The sequence below is a fragment of the Opisthocomus hoazin genome, chromosome 6 (genome assembly GCF_030867145.1).
Source record: "Opisthocomus hoazin isolate bOpiHoa1 chromosome 6, bOpiHoa1.hap1, whole genome shotgun sequence".
NCBI lineage: Eukaryota > Metazoa > Chordata > Aves > Opisthocomiformes > Opisthocomidae > Opisthocomus > Opisthocomus hoazin.
In genome coordinates this window covers 7,170,534-7,190,805 of record NC_134419.1, presented here as the reverse complement: position 1 = coordinate 7,190,805, position 20,272 = coordinate 7,170,534, and the positions used below count along the sequence as shown (strand labels likewise).

At 40.6% G+C, this 20,272-nt stretch overlaps 1 protein-coding gene across 5 annotated transcripts in view; it reads left to right on the top strand.

Annotated features, from left to right (window-relative positions):
- The window catches only part of PODN (podocan), a 28,131-nt gene extending 8,554 nt beyond the window's left edge, over positions 1 to 19,577 (top strand). For 4 of the 5 annotated variants that reach the window (XM_075424460.1, XM_075424462.1, XM_075424461.1 and 1 more), the window contains exons 6-12: positions 3,656 to 3,765; positions 6,498 to 6,654; positions 8,639 to 8,754; positions 10,804 to 11,461; positions 14,955 to 15,103; positions 16,976 to 17,176; positions 18,536 to 19,577. In XM_075424460.1, coding sequence (XP_075280575.1) covers positions 3,656 to 3,765; positions 6,498 to 6,654; positions 8,639 to 8,754; positions 10,804 to 11,461; positions 14,955 to 15,103; positions 16,976 to 17,144 — 1,359 coding nt within the window. In that variant the 3' untranslated portion in view covers positions 17,145 to 17,176; positions 18,536 to 19,577. The other variant, XM_075424464.1, reaches the window with a different exon arrangement.
- Positions 19,578 to 20,272: the final 695 nt, after the last annotated feature.

The following is a 20,272-nucleotide window of genomic DNA, read 5'->3' as shown; positions in this document are numbered from 1 at the left end:
ACCCAAGTTAGATGTCATGACAGAAGCAAATCTTTCCTGCCAAGGCTAGGAAATGAAATAACTTGTCACATACCCTTATATCTGGGTGATTCCCATTATAGCTTTCTTTATCCCCAACAGTTGTCCACAAATGTTTGCTACAGATGGAACTGGGATGCCACAGAAAAATATAAGTTGAAAAACATCAGGCAGAGCTTCTTTTGCCTACAAAAACCCTACCCTTCCATCCCTCCCTCTCTTTCTCTCTCTCTCTGTTGATATGCATGTCTGTATATATATTTTATTATCCTCTTAGAATCTGTGACCTTTTGGTGTTTTGTTTATACTCATGCGACCACATCCAGGTTTCAGTCAGGCCAAGATATATCCAGAATCACTCCATAGATTTCTGTATGAAGTGATTGAGAATAGAACTCATTCCTTAGTACAGTAACACTGTGTTCTTTTCTCCCTTTCAAGCACCATTTCCATATAACAATCTTGGCAGTTAATAACTCCATAAAAAGGAACAAGCCAGACTGTGACTAATATTCCAGAACTTTGCACTCCAGTTTTCCCTGTGTGACAAAACAAAGTGTTTGGTTTTTCTGGCTTTACTGCAGAGAGAAAAAGATCCCAAAAGAAAATGCAAACATCAGCGAATGTCAGAACTAGTTACAGTGAGAAGCTGTGGACCCACAAAAATAACACATTTCTTTATAAATCACAAGCCAGGACAAACCAGATTGGCTTCAAACAGCATCCACTCTGCAGCAGGAAACACTGCAGATCAAGTAACTGTGGTGTCTGGAGGAGAGCAGGGATTTGCTGGTAGTTTGCTCCTTGTTTCATGGATTATATTAAAGCTGCTTTATCTTCAGTTGTGATCCCATCAGATGTAGCTAAATTATCTTTCGTTAAACTGGCGTATTTGGTCGGAGAAAAGAAATATCGTAGTCTTTTATCCTATATGAAAAGCCTTCTGTGGCTTATGAGTAACAAGTACGTGAAGTAAAGAATGGATGCTGTAGTTTCCTTTTTAATTCCCTGCTCTCAGCGTTGATTCTATCGCATAGTATCCACAGTAACCCTTGTTAATAACAGAAATCTCCTCCACCAAACTGTAGACCAGGTCCTGAGCTGTCATTATTGTTTACTCTAAGCTGTTAGTTTTGGTGTCAGAAGATTTTACATTTCCCCATATACCCAAAGTGATATGGGATTCACCGGGATCCAGTACCTCTGTTTATATCAAAGCTTGTTATAAGCAAGAAAACTTGTTCCAAAACTGATAATAACTTTTGTATAATCCTTCTGAGTTCTTGGTTAACTCATTAGTTAACAGTGGAGAAACACTATCTGCCGTATGGAAAGGAAGATCCAGCAGTAAAGCTGCAAGAAAATTGCAGCTGGAGAAATGCAGATGGCTACTCATTAGGCACTATACTAGACAAAGCTACTCAGTTGACTTTATTTTGCTAACAGTTACAAAAGTCCAGCATTCATCCTTCAAGCAGTGGAGATCAGTTTGTCTCATGACTGAGTGCTGAAATGCCAAAGTCCTGAGCAAGTGAAAACTCTTTGGATGAAACTTCTCTTTCTCCTTCCCCTTTCCTGCGGTTCTGATGTCTCTCATTTCACATAACTGAGCCATGCCCTTTGTGTTGTATAAAAGTTACGACTTAATAGACTGTGTTTCAGGAGAAAAGCTTTAATGTGCCACAGTGTATGAAAGTGATTAAGTCTATATCCTGTGTCTGAGTTCTCAGTATTATGTCATGGTAGAGACTTAATTCTTTCTGAGGCACTGTCAGACCTTCCTAGTGAGAGATGAGGGCCGTTATCCACTGCCCTGAAATCATGTCTTCCACATCAGGAGGTGAGAGATTACCAGTACAGCCAAGAGCAGTACTGTGGCAACTGTAGTAATGTGTAAAATGCCCGTTTCCAATGCTTACCTACTATCTGGAAATACCGATAGGAGCATTATGTGTGGCAAGGATCTTTCTTGTGTTTGGGACCATTAAACATTTAAGACAGCTTAAGGATGGAGGTTTTGGCACAGGTGAAAATGAAAAACAGCAAATAATATACTTTTACCTTTAAAAATAGAACTGTGTTATGAGTCCAGTAAATTGCAAGTTCATGGCTATAGTCCACCAATGCACACTTGACTCACTAGTAGAGAGAGATCTAGGCAGCCTTTAGGTAAATACATATTTTGAGGCTTGGATTAGGGAGTTCTCCAGTAAAGTGTCTACTTTCTCACACATTGTTCATCTCTTAAATACTTTTGGTTTTACTCTTATTAATAACCAATTGCAGTTTTATTGTATTAAAAATTTGAAAAATACATTTTCTCATCTTGTGAGTCTTGCCATCCCTTGCTGGCTGTAAGCACTAAATTCTCTTACATGCAACAGTGCTGTGAGGAAGAAGCTTTACAGATTCAGAGAATTTCAAGCTAGAAGGCAGATCTCTTCCATTGCCCAGAGTTTCCCATCCTGATCTCAAAGCTTTAGATGACAAAGACTTCAGTATCTCCCTAGAAAAGATGTTCTCTGCAGAATGTACACAAAATAGCCTTTCAGAGTGTACGTAAAATATTGTAAGAGTGGTCTCAGCAGTACTGTTGTTGACATCTGTCACCGTGGTGATTGCACCTGCCTACTGCGATTCAGTAGTCTTCTGCTTACATACTCAAGGATCATACCTGCTACAGCGCTGTGTTAAGAATTTGCTTCCCAAGGGCTTAATCTCAATGCATAAATCTTCTGGGTTTATACTTTTCAGAAAACTGTCCTCCAGCCTATATTGTAACCAGTGTTCTTGATTTCTAGATGAGTGACTTGGCTGTCGGCAGTCACTCAGTGAACCTAGCTGTTGTGTTATCTGGATGCTCTGTAAAACTGAGTTGTTTTGATCATTCGTTTTCACTCCACCAATTCTTGTTCAGATGCAGATGTTCCTAGAATTATTTTTTTTAGAGCACTGATAAAAACAGCAATAGGCCAAGAGCAAACACATCAAATCCTGTACCTCTTGTGAACTATAAAGATTTGGAGAGAGGATCTTTCTGTATTTTGTTTCTGATATACCACTTGGTCAATGAACAAAGTATCACTGTACAGTGGGTCTTTGCTTTGAAGTCCCGTTTGATACTCCATCATTTGGCTCAGAAGCATCCCTATCGTTTAGGAACTTGAATCATCATAAAATGAAAAGATTTGAAAAGATCATCATAAATGGATGCAATACTGGAGCAGCCATATGAAGTGACACTTCACCCCGCAGTATACTTTCATATAGAAGTAAGTAATAGACCACTGTGAGGTGGGTCGAATTTTTTTGGCACAGCAGACTGAAGAATTAGGAACAATAATAAGCAATGTGTTTGCTCTCTGAATAACAATTTCTTGATTTCTGCCACCAAAAAGAGACAAGACTCTTCCAACCAAAACAAACATTCACATATCTTGGAGCAAAAGTCTGTCTCCTTCCTGGAGAGATTAGTGGGTGAGGACAATTTGTTTTTGTTCATGCAATCTGTGTTCAGTTTCATTTATTTTTGCCTGTTTGGAGAAAATGAATTTGCAAGTGTTTTGTTGCTGGTCTAATGCTTGGTTAAAACATTTGTTGTGTTTAATTGGAATTCCCCTGTGTATTTCCTTTACAGCTAACAGTGGCGCCAAAATTCCTACCGAATACCTTGATCAGTGCAGATTTTGCAGCCAATTATCTCACTAAGATATATGGGCTCACCTTTGGACAGAAACCAAACCTGAGGTAAGGGATCAGGAAGTGAAACAATAATGGTGTTCTGCCACTGCTTGGAGGCCTTTGGTGAGTGATAAGAAACTATCTGGCTAACCCATGTTATTGCCTACTTATGTTTTGTTTGAAAGAAACTGTTTGTTATCCTCAGCTTGAAAGATCAAATAATCTCTCAGACAAACACCTTCCAAGGCCTTTTACTAGCTGCCAGATACTTTTGCGTAGACAAAAATGAAATTGTCTCCATTTTATTTGTGTATCAGGTATGAGTTGAAAGTAACAGGTTTGGTTTCTCAAAATGGAGATTAACTGTTTAGAAATCCCTAGTTTTATTGTAGTCCATTTGTTTAAAAAAATAGAGTCAGGTTGAGAGTGCAATACTCAATGCAGTTGAGTATAACTTAACTGTATTAAAGCTAAGCACTTTCGCACCTTCAGAAGTGGTTCATACCCTCAGGTCAGGTTTCAAAGGTCTCTCTGCTATTTTCAAGTTGTGATTTTCTCAGCTGGATCCAGTGCAGCACATTGGCCCATCTCAAATTCAGATGCACATAGACCACCTCCTGTGAGATACGGTCTTTTCCAAAGGCATTTTGAGTAATCTGTACGGACACTGCAGCATCTAAATCCTGCAAGGACATCTCAAACTCTGTTGGTAGCAATTTATGCATCCAAGTTTGGAAGTGGTTGATAATCGCTGACCCAGTTGAGCTCCTAGAGCCGAGTCTTCTGATGAACTGAAGGACTCTCAGTTCACACAGAATTCGTTGAGAGTTGAAGTTACTCTATACTTACTAGGCCTTTAGTCTTGTGGGCTCTTGGTAGCTCAAAAGGCTGAGTCAGTCACTGATTTCTGGCAATATCTCATCATGAAAGAAGGCAGATTTGTACACGTGTGCTTCCCTAATCTGAGATGCTACAAGGGCATCTGAAGGGCTACGAGGATGGTGAAGGACTGGAGCATCTCTCCTACTAGGAAAGGCTGAGGGAGCTGGGCTTGTTCTGCCTGAAGAAGAGAAGGCTGAGAGGGGACCTTATATATACTTACAAATATCTGCAGGGTGGGTGTCAGAAGGATGGGGCCAAGCTCTTTTCAGTGATGCCCAGCGACAGGACAAGGGGCAACGGGCACAAACTGAAGCATAGGAAGTTCCAGCTGGACACAAGGAAGAACTTCTTCCCTCTGAGGGTGACGGAGCACTGGCACAGGTTGCCCAGGGAGGTTGTGGAGTCTCCTTCTCTGTAGATATTCAAGGCCCGCCTGGACAAGGTCCTGTGCAGCCTGCTGTAGGTGACCCTGCTTTGGCAGGGCGGTTGGACTAGATGACCCACAGAGGTCCCTTCCAACCCCTACCATTCTGTGATTTTGTGATTCTATGCAGAAGCTGCTGTGTTTTGATTTAATGTTAAAATTCTTGCACTCTTCTGAAGTGATTTTCACATTTTCCTATACCAACACTATTTTAAATCAGAATAGTAACTCGCTGATTTCCAAGATGGCTGGTATAAAATCCTAACACAGTTGTTTCAGTTGATTTATTTGTCCCCAGCAGAGTTCATGGGCTCAGACTGATTATTTGGAAAGCAGAGTTTTCAGAAAGGCAAATATTTGTGAGTCAAAAGTACAGCTGACCATGCAGGGTGAACAATATTTTCAGTGTGGCTCTGAACTCCCTGGAGTGTGGGATCACACGATTGTGTTTCCATACTGAGCCTTTCCTTCCTTCCAGAAAGATGTTGCCAAGTGCTTTGCAACTGGTAGAGAATCCAAGAACAAATTAAAAAAGCATACTTTGACACTGTGCTCTTTTGTGGTTTTAACCTTTCTCTGCAATTTTAGCTGCCTGTTGCATCTGCGGGTAAACACAGGAAAGGAAGGGGTAATCAAAGTCAGTAAAATCCTGTAATTTCTTTTGTTAAAAAGAACTCAAATGAATTCATTTAGCAGTTAAGCCAATGAAAAACAGGAATAACTTCATAGGGGTCGATTGTTTTATAAAGAATTAAAACCTGTGTAAGAAAGAATTAATCAATTTTTAAAAATCTGAATGGAACAACTATGCTGTGATTACTAAATGTTAGAATTAAGAAGGGCAAAGGGAAAATAAGAAACCCTCTTTCTCTCGATCCCAAAGGTTCATTAAAAAGCAAAATTCTTCCAGACTGAGTAAGTCTGCTCTGTCTTTTGGTCAGTACTCTGTGCCTTTCTGAGTTCTAGGAATACGAGAGAAACTGTTTCCTGGGGTATTTCCAGCCTTCGTGGAAGCAGAAAAAATGGAGGGGTGAGAGATGGTCCTTTTGTTAAGAGATCTACAGGATGATTTTGTAAGCCCAGGAAGCCCAGATTTGATTCTAAGTAGAAGTTAAAATTGGGGGCATATCTATTAACCAGATACGAGTTCTAACCCTCTTGAGTGAGGCCACCACACCGACATTATTTGTTTCAAAGCACTGCAAAATCCCAGACATGCACTCAGTTTCTTCGTAAGAAGATAAGGCTACTTGGGAAATTTGTATTCACATGCAGGTTTGGATTTTGAATAGACCTAAATTTCAGAGAGTATTTGGACCAACCGTTTGGTTTTGCATCTATATCCCTTGCTAAATTTAAGGGCAAATTTTAAAAACAAATCTAATTATCTCAAGAAGAAAAGATTGAAGTACAGTTTTTAAACATCTTTCGGTAAACAAAAACCCCAAGATTTCACTATCTGTTTAACTTCATGTTTTTTCTCCTTCCACAGATCTGTGTATCTTCATAACAACAAACTTTCAGATGCTGGGTTACCTGACAGTATGTTCAATGGCTCTGATAATGTGGAGATACTCATCATGTCCAGCAATTTCTTGAAGTATGTTCCAAAGAATCTACCTCCAGCACTGTATAAATTACACTTAAAGGTAATGACAACAAGGTTTTGTGTTCCTTTAAGATTGTGACAAAGTCCTGTGTTTGTGTGGGATACAAACCACACATCCAAACCATTTCAGTGCACTTGGAAACATTCCCAGGCCCTTTGTAGGCCTCGTCTGCTATATCCTCGACAGTAGCTGTCTCCCATGTGTCCGTCCTTTTTTGTTCACAAGTAACAGTGTGTTTTTGCAAAACAGCATGCTCAAAGGGGACAAAAATGCTTCTCTGTGTTTTCAGGGGAATATAAGGATATATAAGGATATTAATATATATTAGTACCAGAACGTAGATCGTTCTCCATGGCCATCCAGTGATTGGCCTCCCAGTTAAGTTTGCAACTGATGATGCTGTTTTTCCTGACAGCTGCTTACCCACTGTGTACTGGCTTTGCTCACTAACTCATTTCACATAGACTACTGTTTCCTAGCATCAGTGATTTTTGTTTGCTACTGAACTGGCAGTTCAGACAACTCAGAGAATGTTTGGATCAGTGACTCTTACTGCTACAACTCCTCCAGCAATAGTGCAACAGCAGAAGTTGTGGTATTAACTAGTCTCCAGTATTTTTAATTCCATGTCATCTGATTTCGATAAAAACACGTCGTCATGTCTGTGCTAGAGATCTCAGCCTTGTTAACAATGGGAGAGCTGCAGCGGTCGGGAATCCTGGTTCCACTTGCTTCTAGTGTTGACAGCTGCTTGGAAGTGCGTAGACTGGAGTTTGTTATCAGCCCCTGGACTTAGGCAGTTCTGTGTTGCCTCCCAGCTTTCTTCTCCCTTGAAGGTTTCACCATTAATTCCCATTAAAATCTTCTAGAAAACAGGCTTCTCCAGCTCGAGGAAAAATTAAGGCAAACAGTCTGATCCTTTAAATTGCTGGAATTTCTCTGCAAAATGTGAAGTTACTAGTCCCCTGCATTTTATTGCCATCTATAGGTAATCATTATCTCCCAGAGGGGTCTCAGACTTTGAGGACTACACTTTGAACTTGTATCCTTCCCTGCTTTCTCCAGCTGTGTTGAGGGCAGAGGAGCTGAGGAGAGAAATGACCTTTTCAGTTTTCATGTGTGCTGCCTGTCAGTAGTAACATTCACCTTTATATTTTGACTGAGAAAAAAACAGGACAATGGGAAATGAGAGACAGCCAAAAGTGGACCAAAAAGTGTCCAAAGGGTGCACTTCAGATACGACAGGTCAGGTTTTTTTTCTTTCACTATTTATTGAGATGCTCAGCCCCATCTGTCTGCGGTGGTATCCACTTTGTATTAGTTGGCACATGAATCTTGTCCAGACTGTCCATCACGTTACTGTGTATATGTGGATTGTGGGAAGTTTAACAAATTCAGTGTCAGTGTTTTATATATTCTTTATAATTCCTAGTGTTTCCTGGTGTTTTATATATCCTTTTATAATTCCGACAGTTTCTGTATGGAGTTTGTAAGCAGAATTTAGTTTTATATTTTGTCTGTGTCTGCCTGCTAGCTACTCCAAAGCCATACTAAGGCCACAGGACTAATTATTTTGGAACCTACATTGCAGGAACTGTACCTTTTGGAACACCATTAAAACTGGAAGGATGGCTGGTTCCCAGCTTCTAACCTAATTCTTCTCTATGGTGAAATCTGTCTTACAAAACGCAGAAATTTTGAGCAAACCCCAGAGGTAGTTGCTGAGATTACATTATATGTTTGCACATAGGTGGAAAGACTAAGAATACAAAATAAAACTGTCTGGTGTGGGGGCGAATTCTAATTCCTTAGCCCAAAGATTCCATGCGGAATTAATAAAAATAGAGTGTAATATTTCAGTCTAGTATTTGTATTTATTTCTTAAGCGGAATTATAATGTCCCCTGAAATACCTTACATCTAGCCCTTTTAAAGTTTCATTGCCTGGTGTTAGCTGAGCAGAACCTGAACGTCCTGTGTTGTTTCATGCCAAATAATGTCCTTTGTGCTTCTGGTGACTCTAGAACAACAAGCTAGAGAAGATTCCCAAAGGAGCCTTCAGTGAACTTACAGGACTGCGGGAGCTGTACTTACAGAATAACTACTTGACTAATGAAGGAATGGACAATGAAACTTTCTGGTGAGACTGAGATCTGTAGTTTGCACCTCTGTTTGAGTCTGTCTATCTTTTCTGGTACAGTAGTATATCTACTGAAAAAAAGATACATCTTAAAAAGTACATTATTTAAAGCTGCATGACATTGTGCATTTCTCTGCGAAGTCTGTATGAAAAGACTTAGATTCAGATGCTGCCATTCAAAAGCAAAGGTCTGGGTGAGCGGTTTGAGTTCATGCTGCAGAACATTTTTATACAGAAGACACAACACTGAGCATCAGACTGCATCACTCCCTGATTGCCACAGACCGAGCCACACCAGGTACTACGTGCCTTCTGGGAAAGGGCTACCTGGAACGATGTTGAAAGCTGGTGTCTGTTCTTCCAAACCAGTCAAAAGTGAGGTTACTTGGGACTTTGCAGTTTCCAGGGCAGTTCACTGGAAGTTAAGGCCAGACCTTCATCTTCGCAAAAGCTACTTCTGTGTTTCTCTGAAGGTAACTTGAAAGCAGCCACAGGTACACAGCTGTGAATTCATCTGGCACAGCTGTACCCCAGTGCAGATGGATTGCTGGAGTGGAAGGGGATGCAATGGTGCTGCTCAATAGCCAGATGGCTGCAAAAGCTTTGCTACAAACTGGTGTAACAGAAATAGTCTTTGGCTGTCCTAAATTTAGTCTGGGACATAGCGCTTCAAAAAGTTAATGTTTGTGTCTCTGCTTGCACCGAATGTTGCCCTTGTTCTACCTGAAAATCCAGATCACGTAATCTGTCCTGCCCATAACTTATTTCTGTAAACTTTTCTGATCTCCAGACATGAAAATGTATCAAACTGTGCTTCCCTTTTCTGCATCCTACTCCCAGAAACCACCCTTAGCAATTTACCATAGCTGTGTTGTGCCCCCCTCCAGGTCATGCTGGACATACCATTTCTGTTAAGATTCAGATGAATAGAGTGCAGTGGCTGTAGCTAAGGCACCGGTCACAGTCAGCAGAGGGGGTGGATACTGCTCCTTGCTCTCATGCTGCTGTCTGTCCAGCACAGCGTAGTGCTATTGAGATGTACCCAAGCTGGGGAAGCGTAACAACTTGCAGCAATGAAGCACTTTACCCAGAGAGTATATTTGCTCCTTCAGAGCATGTTTGGATAGCTGTGAATATCAGCGTGGTAACCAGTAAGTGATGTCTGTAAGGCATTAGTTCTTGCATTTTCTGAAAACTCTAGTCATCTGCAGTGGCTTATGTAGTGCCATGCAGATTACAGCCTCGCTGGAACTCAGAAACTGGCTTGAAATACGAGGGAATAGAGGGCTTCTCAATCCTGGCATGTAATACCATTGATCCACATCCAGTTGGTGTAAGTGGCTGGTCTGAGGGTTTATTTTAGCTTCAACTGAGTCTAGGGAATCCAGATTCAGTAGCTTACACAAAGCAGCTCTAGCCCTGACTCACTTCCATAATGCTGGAGGGTCAGGAGAAGTTCACTACCTTAGCCTAGGATGCTGAATTAGCCCTTCTGCTTTTCATAAGAGTGATATTTCATCACCTAAAAAGCAGGCCTGCTTTTCAGTTTCGATATACAGAAATATATATGTTCTGTATATTTATATGTCTCCGTTTCAAGAGACAGAAATTACTCGTGCTCAGGCTACACTTCTGTGAAACTGAGAGCTGAATTCTGTGCTCTAATGGTGCTCCCATGGCATCTTTCTTGTGGTGTTTGTACACTGAAATTGGTTGTACGTTACTATCTGTGGTGTCAAATGAGAGAACAGTAGTCTGATTGCAGGTCTCAGCCCTGTGGCAGTTCGGATGGCTGTGGACTCTAGCAGGTTCTCTTGCTAGCGTGGCTGGGGAGCAATGGCAGCGCCTAGTCCTCATCCCTAATGGCCGTATGGGAACTCCCTGTTTTGCTGTCCATATCAGTCATATCGTGAGACAAGAAAGGGCAGTAATGGGAGCTCTGCTGGGGAGAGACCCTAAAACAAAGATTGTAAAATCCTAGGGGAAGCTCATTATCATTTCACCTTGCAGAATCTAGATCAAGAGTGTTTTCTTTCCTGCTTTCCCAAGGAAATTGTCTAGTCTTGAATATCTGGATTTGTCCAGCAATAACCTCTCACAAATCCCAAGTGGTTTACCTCGAAACATCGTCCTCCTCCACCTGGAGAAGAATGCAATTAAGGTGATTGGCAGAGATGTCTTGACGCAAATTAAGAACCTGGAGTACCTTCTTCTCCACAATAACAAGTTAAAAGCCCGAGGTATTCATCCGTTAGCCTTCCATGGCTTAAAGAAACTTCACACTGTCCACCTGTACAACAACATGCTGGAAAGGATTCCCAGTGGGCTGCCCCGTCGAGTGAAAACACTTATGATCCTTCATAACCAGATCTCTGAGATTAACAGGAATGACTTTGCTACCACTTACTTCCTTGAAGAACTGAATCTGAGCTACAATAAACTCAAAAGTCCCCAGATCCATCGGGAGGCCTTCCGTAAACTGAGGCAACTGAAGTCCTTGGATCTTTCTGGAAACAATCTCCACACAATGCCCTTTGGCTTTCCAAAGAACTTGCAGATTCTGAAGCTGAAGGAGAACGAGATAAGCATCATCCCAAAAGGGACTTTGTCTGGGATGACAAAGCTGCGGGAACTGTATTTGAGCAACAATAAACTGAAAGTAAATTCCATTTATTCAAGAGCGTGGAGAGAACTCAGCAGTCTCCAGGTAGAAACATCACCTTCTTTAATTGTTTTAGTAATGCTGATGTCCTTGTCTGTCTGCCTATGCCACTTTGTATAGCACCAATACTGGATGTGCTTGGTCCTCATGTTTTGGGCTTTCATTGTAAGTGCTACACTTCTCTTTCTAGAGTAGAAATGATGTGCTGTTGTGCCAGAAGCGGGTACCTCCCACTGCTGGCCAGGATGGTGGTCCACCATGTACTGCCAATTCTCGAAAATGTAAAGAGACCTTTGTTTCTGAACCCTGATGGTGTCCTATTTTTTCAGATAAACATTAGTGAATGTTGTCACTAAAACTGAAATTATGCCTTTCAAATAGCTTGTCTCCCAAAAGATTTAAAATCAGCTCTGAAGAGAGACAGCAGAGGAAGGAATGCATAAACAAAAACACTCTTAATTCTCAAAGCCCCCACATCAGCTTATAGTCAGACAGGCCAAGCTTTAGGATTTAGCAGCTCAGCTGGCTAAGGCACCTGGATAGCAGCTAGGAGGTCTGGATTCAATCATCAGTCTTCTCATTTGCTTAATTGTTGGAGAAAGTTAAACACAAACCATAAGGCAGGCAGGAACAATCACATTTGTGCTGTGCGGAATGACCTCTCAAAATTGTTACATTGGCTGAAGGATTTGTCTGCATTTCCTTTTAGGCAGCAGCCTGTTTCCTGCAGTGAAAGGTATTACCTGTGTCATATGGCAGCCGTCTATGGTGCATATGGTTAGGTCGCTGTACAGGCAGGTTTGTACGTCACAGGGCAGATCGGGGATAAGGGACGGGGAGCATATGCCACACTGGCCCCCAGTGTGTTTTCAGACAATTCAAACATTTGTCTATGTGAAATTTCCCTTTTCGTTGTTTCTGGGAATAAACAATATCTTATTTTTCAGTTAATGAAATCAGTTTTTAATTTTTAATCAGTTAATTAATTTTTCAGTTAAGTTGATCATCAGCAATGCAGCAACAGTATCTGCAGAGGTGTTGGTTTGCATCCGCTGCAGATTTGGTCCATGGCTTTGATAATACATTTTGCATTCATTTGGTGCCTCACTGATATCATAGAATCACAGAATCATAGGTTGGAAAAGACCTCTCAGATCATCAAGTCCAGCCATCACCCCAACACCACCATGTCTGCTAAACCATGTCCCGAAGTGCCACATCCACACGTTTTTTGAACACCTCCAGGGATGGGGACTCAACCACTTCTCTGCACAGCCTGGTCCAATGCCTGACCACTCTTTCAGTTAAAAAAAAAAAAAAAAAAAAAAAGTTTTTCCTAATATCTAATCTAAACCTCCCCTGACACAACTTGAGGCCATTGCCTCTTGTCCTATTGCTAGTTACTTGGGAGAAGACACCAACACCTGCCTCACTACAACCTCCTTTCAGGGAGTTGTAGAGAGCAACTCTACAGCCTCCTCTTCTCCAGACTGAACAGCCCCAGCTCCCTCAGCCGTTCCTCATCAGACTTGTTCTCCAGACCCCTCACCAGCCTCGTTGCCCTTCTCTGGACACGCTCCAGCACCTCAATGTCCTTCTTGTAGTGAGGGGCCCAAAACTGCACACAGTACTCCAGGTGTGGCCTCACCAGTGCCAAGTACAGGGGCACAATCCCTGCCCTGCTCCTGCTGGCCACACTATTCCTGACACAAGCCAGGATGCCGTTGGCCTTCTTGGCCATCTGGGCACACTGCTGGCTCCTGTTCAGCCGGCTGTTGACCAGCACCCCAAGGTCCTTTCCTGCTGGGCAGCTTTCCAGCCACTCCTCCCCCAGCCTGAAGCGTTGCATGGGGTTGGTGTGACCCGAGGACAGGACCCGGCATTTGGCCATATGTGTGTGCGTGTGTGTGCACGTGCAAAGATATCTAAGATGAAAAGTAGTCTGGAAGGAAGGTGCTGTGGAGAATTACAGGTGCTGGAATTGTTTCCCTGCAGTAGTTTAATAAAATGTAGGCAGTGTGACATGGGTTGGTTTTTTTCCAAACAAAACCAGGTTGTGAGACCCATTAGGCAGCTTTAGTTGTTGGTTGGAATGACAAGCTTACTTTCTCAAAAGGCCTGATTCATAGCTACTTCAAGGTACTTTTATTCTGCTGTCACTCCCTTGTAGTCAGTCTCAAGCCAGAGTAACGTGTTGCTTAATCAAATATTGGCCCTTCAGTTGTACCTACCCCACAGAAAACCCTTTTCATGTTAAACGAGGTAAAGTTGATAGCACACACTTAAAATTCTGTTAGACTAATTGTGCATTTTGGCTGTTGCTTTTTTCTGGAACAGCATTACTACTTGTTAGTTATTTCCATGATAGTATATACGAATCTTTTTATCGTTAAGCACTTAACTATGCAATTGGTTTATGAGTTGATGCACTGGAGTGGATTTGACAAATAACCATCACATAAGATCCTGCTCGTGGATGTGCTTAGCATACGCTTCAGTCCACACTGTTTCCATGGAAATCACTGAAGACTATATGCAATTGCAAAGCTAGACATTTACATAATTGTTTGCGAGACTGGGATTATGTGGGGAATAAAAACACTGAAATCATGACCATCCTTTGTGGAAGTGTAGGTTTGAATAATGTATGTCAGCTTGGTGCTATGAAAATGCTACAGTACAGGATAACACTTCAGTTGATCTATTTTCTTGCATGCAATTAATCTGAGAAATGATCATGGCCTTTAGTCCTGATGTCTTCATACATTCTCCATGTCAGAATATTTCCAGGTGTCTTTATGTGTAGCTCTAACGAGTCACTGACCTCAGCAGTGAAGTGTTTGCAGTAGCAGCTTCCGAGAAATTCTCATGCATATCTGAAACCCAGTCTGCTTTTAATTCACTGAAGGCAGGCATGGGCTAAAGCCTGGGGACAGAGATAAAGAAATGTTGGGACTCCTAAACAAAACAGCATGATGTCTCATGTGAAAGCATGATGCTAACTAGTAGTGTAAGAGAGTGAAATTGTCATGGCCACACTTACCTTGATGCAAATTAGAGGTAGGTTCAATTAGTTTATGCTACAGTAAATATTGCTTCAGTTTTCCACCATGAACTCAAACTGAACGTTTCTGCATGGCTGACAACTTAGAATTTCCACTGTATACCTGGTGTTCTACATTTTCCTGACCTCACCAGAAGGGAGAGCTCCTGAAGAACACTCACCAAAGTGCCATCTGAAAAATAAAGCCCGTTTCCAGATGACTTTTAAACGCAACAAATCCTGGATAAGCTTTGCATAAACATGTCACTTCTGCACTGTACCATACTAAGTTTTTTATAAGTGCATATATATATATATGTGTGTGTGTATTTTTATAGATAAAAACCAATGGATAGACTTCCAAAGGAGGCGGAGTGTGTGTGTAGAGCCAGCCTTTGGAAGCTCATTTGTTGACAAAGTTAAATCTCTTTTTGGAGTGCTGCTAATATTTAAATACAGTTATTTATTTGACCCCTTGTTGTCTCTTACTTGCAGTCACTAGACATGGCTGGCAACCAGCTGACTTCTATCCCATCAGGCCTGCCAGAATCTCTAGAATATCTGTATCTTCAGAACAACAAGATCACAACGGTTTCAGAGAATGCTTTTGAATCCACACCCAAAATAAAGGGGATTTATCTCAGGTAAGGTCAGGTTTCCACTTCAACACGAGATTTTTTTCTTCTTCATCCACTTTGTAATTGCTTACTTTTTAGAAAGCATTTAAAGCCCTAACTTTCTAAATAAGCAACTTTGTTTTATAGCAATGTGTGATGAAACTGTGTTCATCTGCTCAGAAAAGACATGGATACATACAAGGAGCTCTTTCTGTTCAGGGAGTTTGTCCTTTCTGTGCTTATTTGAATGGATTAGGCTTGTTAGAAATTTTGGTAAATTAATGTTTAACATTATGTCATATTCCAGTATTCAGCCATGAGCTAAAATTTTACAGTCCACTTGTAGGACTACAGCTTCACCTGTGTCTGTTAGCCCTGGGTTTTGACAAAATCCCCCTCTAGTGAGGCGCGTATGACTAATCATGCAGTTTTGTGTATTCTCTTGATAGTTTTGTCAGAAACAGGTGACAAGTTACAACTGTGACAGTTATGTAATTAAGTTTAGAAGCTTTTCTGGTTTTTTTCCTACTCTGTCAGTTGGATGAGGACCTTGTTTTTATAGGTGACAGATACTGACCTTTTTTATGCATAATGTAAACTCACAGTAATGTAACTGATTTAAGCAGAGATTTATACCACAGGAAGTGAAGCATGAATCTGGCCCAGTAATATATTCAGTTTTATTCTGATGGAACATTATTGAAAATATTGCTTAAGAGTGATTTGTCAATGCCTACAGAATATTTCATTAAGCTGATCCCATGGATGTGTTCAAAAAGCCTGGGCTGCGTGCTGCACAAGACTAAATATGGCTTTATTTAGTCTGTGTGCAACCAAACTGTTCTGTAGTTCTGAATAGTTCTGAATCATAACTTTTTGGATGAATGATTCCATACCAAGCAAATAAAATTACAAGGTATGGTGTAAATTAGAGCAGTCTGTCTATTCAGCTGCTCACATTTATGAGATTTTAGTGAATGCTTGGATGCAAACCAGAAACCACATACCACATTCTATATTTCTATACAAAGAGCAAAAAGGAATTTGCAAAACTGTTTTGGTAACATATTTAGGAGGGAACTCCACCCAAGCTAAGTTGTATGTCTTAATGGGAGGCTATTAATCACTGCAATGATGTGAAACAATAATACGCATCTGGAATATTAGACAGAATACCATTTTAAGCATGTTTGAGAGTAACAGACCAAGCAGTATATGTAAGAGGTTCTTAAATTGCAGATTAGTTTATTTATATTCTTGGAAACCCAAAGAACAGCTGAAAAATTATTGCATGGTGCTTTGTTTCTAAAGGGTTATTTTGTACCAGTATTTTGAGTTTTGTGGGAGAAAAATTAAACTATCCAGGGATGACACAATCTCATGAAAAAGCAAGTTGCACTTTGAAATGTGGGCTATGGAGCAGACTCCTTTCCTCTCTGAGAAGGAGAAAACTGAATACCAAGAGAAAGAATTTGTGGGGGAGGAATTCCAATATTGTGGTTTTTTCCCTTGCTGAATACAGTTAAGAAGGGTGAAGAGGGGCTGGGGTGGAGGAAAGTAGAAGCTTTTTGAGCTTGATCAGTGAACTTGAAATTGGTGGGAGATACTTAATGTTTCCCAGTATTTTCCTGCAAGGTCCTTTGTGATGATAGAGAGTGCTGTCAGCAAACTTTGTTCAGTCATTTGCTTGCTACTCGGTACCTGCTTTCCCTTCTTTTTTCCACCCAGAGGAGTCAGTATTCCTAGAGTGCTGTTGTGGGTCAGGGTGAAGTTAGAGTAACTTGGGTTGGTGTAAGTTAGAGTAACTCTACAGAATGGTTTCCTCCTAGCCTCCTCATTTCTGTGTTGGATAGGAAAATGGGTTTATTTTAACAGGAAGGTCTTGTTGTTTGTTTAAAGGTTTAATAAGATTGCAGTTGGAGCACTGAAGGAAAGTACCTTCCAAAACCTAAAGCACTTACAGGTACTGGATATTGAAGGGAACCTTGAATTCAGCAACAGTTCAAAGAATAAGGATGACTCAGAAGAGGAAATGGAGGAAGAGGAAGAGGAAGAAGAACTGAGATAAAATGTGAACTTGCGCAAGCACATCAGTGGGAGGTAACAACTGTAGTTTAGTTAAATCAAGGACCCAGTTCTCAGACTCTTGTCTAAATAATTCGAGTTTACAAGTATGATTGAAACATAACAAGTGGGTGTCTGAGCCCTAAACTCAAAGACTTTCAATAAAACATGACTGGGAATTGCAGAATCAAAACCAGCTGAAAATACATTATTTTATAAAATGAAATAGTCAGTATATATCTGTTTTATCAGAGGCAGTGGACTGCTTATAGTGGCTTCTGCTTATAGCTGCAGCAGACACAACAGGCAAATATGAAGATCATTATTTACTAATTCTGATAACAAAAAATGAAAAGGTATTTCATGATATTTTCAAGCAACCAGTTAAAAAGGAAAACAAAGAACAACATGTGAAGCTTACTGGTACAGAAGACCATGTGAGCTGAAATGGATTAAAAAAATTAGACAAACTAAAGGAAGATAGACCCATTAGTGTCTGTTAAACATGGCATTAAGATTATGACCTCTATCTCAAGCAGTCCTTAGATCACTGACCACTCAGTAGGAAGATAGTACTAAATTTGGCATATTTCTTACAGAAAGAATTATCTTACTTCAGGTCACTTTTGGAGATGGTATGCAGGACTGGATTGATGCCTGATCCAGGATAGCTGGTTCTCACAACAACCTGTGTTTTTTCTCCTGAAAAGTCTCGGTGAGGGTTCATTGCTCACTTCACCCAGATTCACTGAACGGCCTCTGGCCAGTTACAGGTTGGGGTTGCAGCTGACTTTGATTCCAGACTGGTAATCTTGAAATTAAGACCTCAGTATTCCATAAACTGTCTGGCCAGCCACTCAATTTCTAGTTGAACCTTATTTCTTTTCAGCTGCAGAAGAAAAGATGAAGAGAGAATGATGTTTGAAGAATATGCATTTTTCCATAAGAAGAATGGGGATCTGCTTTATGCATCTCTTAAGCATTTTATGTTCAAAGATTATGAGGTTCAAGACACTGCTCTCTGCTTTTGGAGATCTAAACTGTCAGACTTGAAAAAAAATGTTCAGTTTTGTCCCTGATCTACATTTTGTCATGCAGAATGACACAAGTGGTAGGAGTAGTGCTAACATAACACGCTGAAAAGATGAGGAGGCTTGAAAAGGGCAGAATCTACTTGGAAAGTCAAACATGAGACCTCCTGGCTGGGCTAAATGAAAACTTTGTGAGAGAAGAAGTAATTTATATCTACAGACTTAGAGTACATACAGCTTCTGAATCAATGCATCTCTGGTTTGGTTTGGGGCACGTGTGACATGTCAGCAGGTACTAAGTTTAGCATATTCTGAATTCTGTGTTCCATTATGTAATTGATTTTGTTTTTCTGATGTTTTGCAGGAAAGCATATGGAAAATTACGTATATGTCTGTGTGTATATATATCTATATAGATATACAGAGAACACTTAGCAAAACGTGCAATGAATTACACAGAAACTGTCAGGGCACTGGGCCAGGCTTATGGAATACAGTGTGTTACAGTGCCTTATTCAAGGAGAGACCCTGAATGCCTTTCCAAAGCTTCCAAATCATCTTATACAAGACCAAGGATCATAAGGGATTGCTCTGAAACTCACAAAAGCTGGCTTTTGTTTCTTCTGTTTCTCTTCCTTCACTGTTTCCATCTGTAATAACAATATGGGACTGTTTTGAACACATGCCTTCAAATGCTGTTTTTATCACTGCATTTTAAGTGAACCATGTATATGCTGCTTTTCTTTTCCTCCACTCCAAAGAATCTGTTGTTGATCAGGCAAGATGGATATTTGCAGTAGTTTCATGTGTGGAGCAGTATCTGAGGCATTTTGGTCATCAAGCAGCAGTAATAATTCTGGATGCAACTATTCCTCTGTTATAACAATGTGTATATTTGGATGAGAAAAATAAAGTAAGGCTGGATCCCATAATATTTTACCTCTACTGCCAAAGCCTGCAGTATATGCCTGTTTCAGAAAGGTTTTAAGATAAAACAATTACTCTTGTGAATATATATATATATATATATATATAACTAACTTTGGTAAAGTTTCTGTCTTGCTGTTGTTTGCCCACGTGGCAGTTGTGTGAATGTCTCCGAAGGTATGTCCAGAAGATTGAGCAACAGTATGCGGTTTAATACATGTGGTAGAGTTTTTCACAGATTGTGTATCATTCACATTAAGAGCCAGAAGTGAGACTAATGAAGCAAAAGAGATGGGTGAGTGTGGGGTGTCTTAGGAAAAAACTGTTAAGCGTCAAGAGAAATGTTTTTGTTTAGTTCAAGTCTGGAGACAGTGCCTGCTGTCATACTCTTAAAGCCTCACCTGTTTTAGGGTATTGAGCATTCTCAGCTCCTGTTGGAATAATGGAAAATAAAGAAACTGAGAAGAAGATGACCTGGATGGCAAGCTGCCTATTTGATTCTAATGTCCTTCGTATGAGGTAGCTGATCTGCTTGACGAGGTCTTGTCTTTTGAGGATTTCTGATTGAACACATGTTGTTTTGCATGCTGGGCTCCAGGATTTACTTGGAAACAGAGTTGGCTTAATGTTTTACCAGCTGTTTTTCCTGCTGGAGAAGATCTAGTTCTACATTCTTGCTTTGGGTTCCCATAGCACATGACAGTACTTTCAAGCTGATATTTCCTACCTTTGACAGTTCAACACGATCGTGAATGATAGAAGGAAATACTGCTTCCTGAAAAAAACAAAAGCTTGGCCCTAAAGATTGCAAAAAGCCACATTTTTTGATATCAGCTATACAGCTGAGCAATAAAATAGCCTTCCAACTGACTTTTGGGGTAGATTTCTATGTAATATAGCTCTAATCTATTAGCTATCTCCAGCAAACCCCAGCAGAAGTTTTGCCAGTCTTTGGTGAAACAGACCAATTATGCTCCTGAACAAGCTAAGAATATGCAGATTTGTAGTTTTATGGAGAACTATTCAATTATCTTTAAACTTCAGTCCCTTACACTGCAATTCTGTGAGAAGTCAGGTGCCCCAGACTCCCTTTGAATCCCTTAAGACTCTGTTGTGGTGAATGCGGGAGTGCTGGTACATTTTAAACACCTTGTGGAAGCAAGCCCAGAAATTC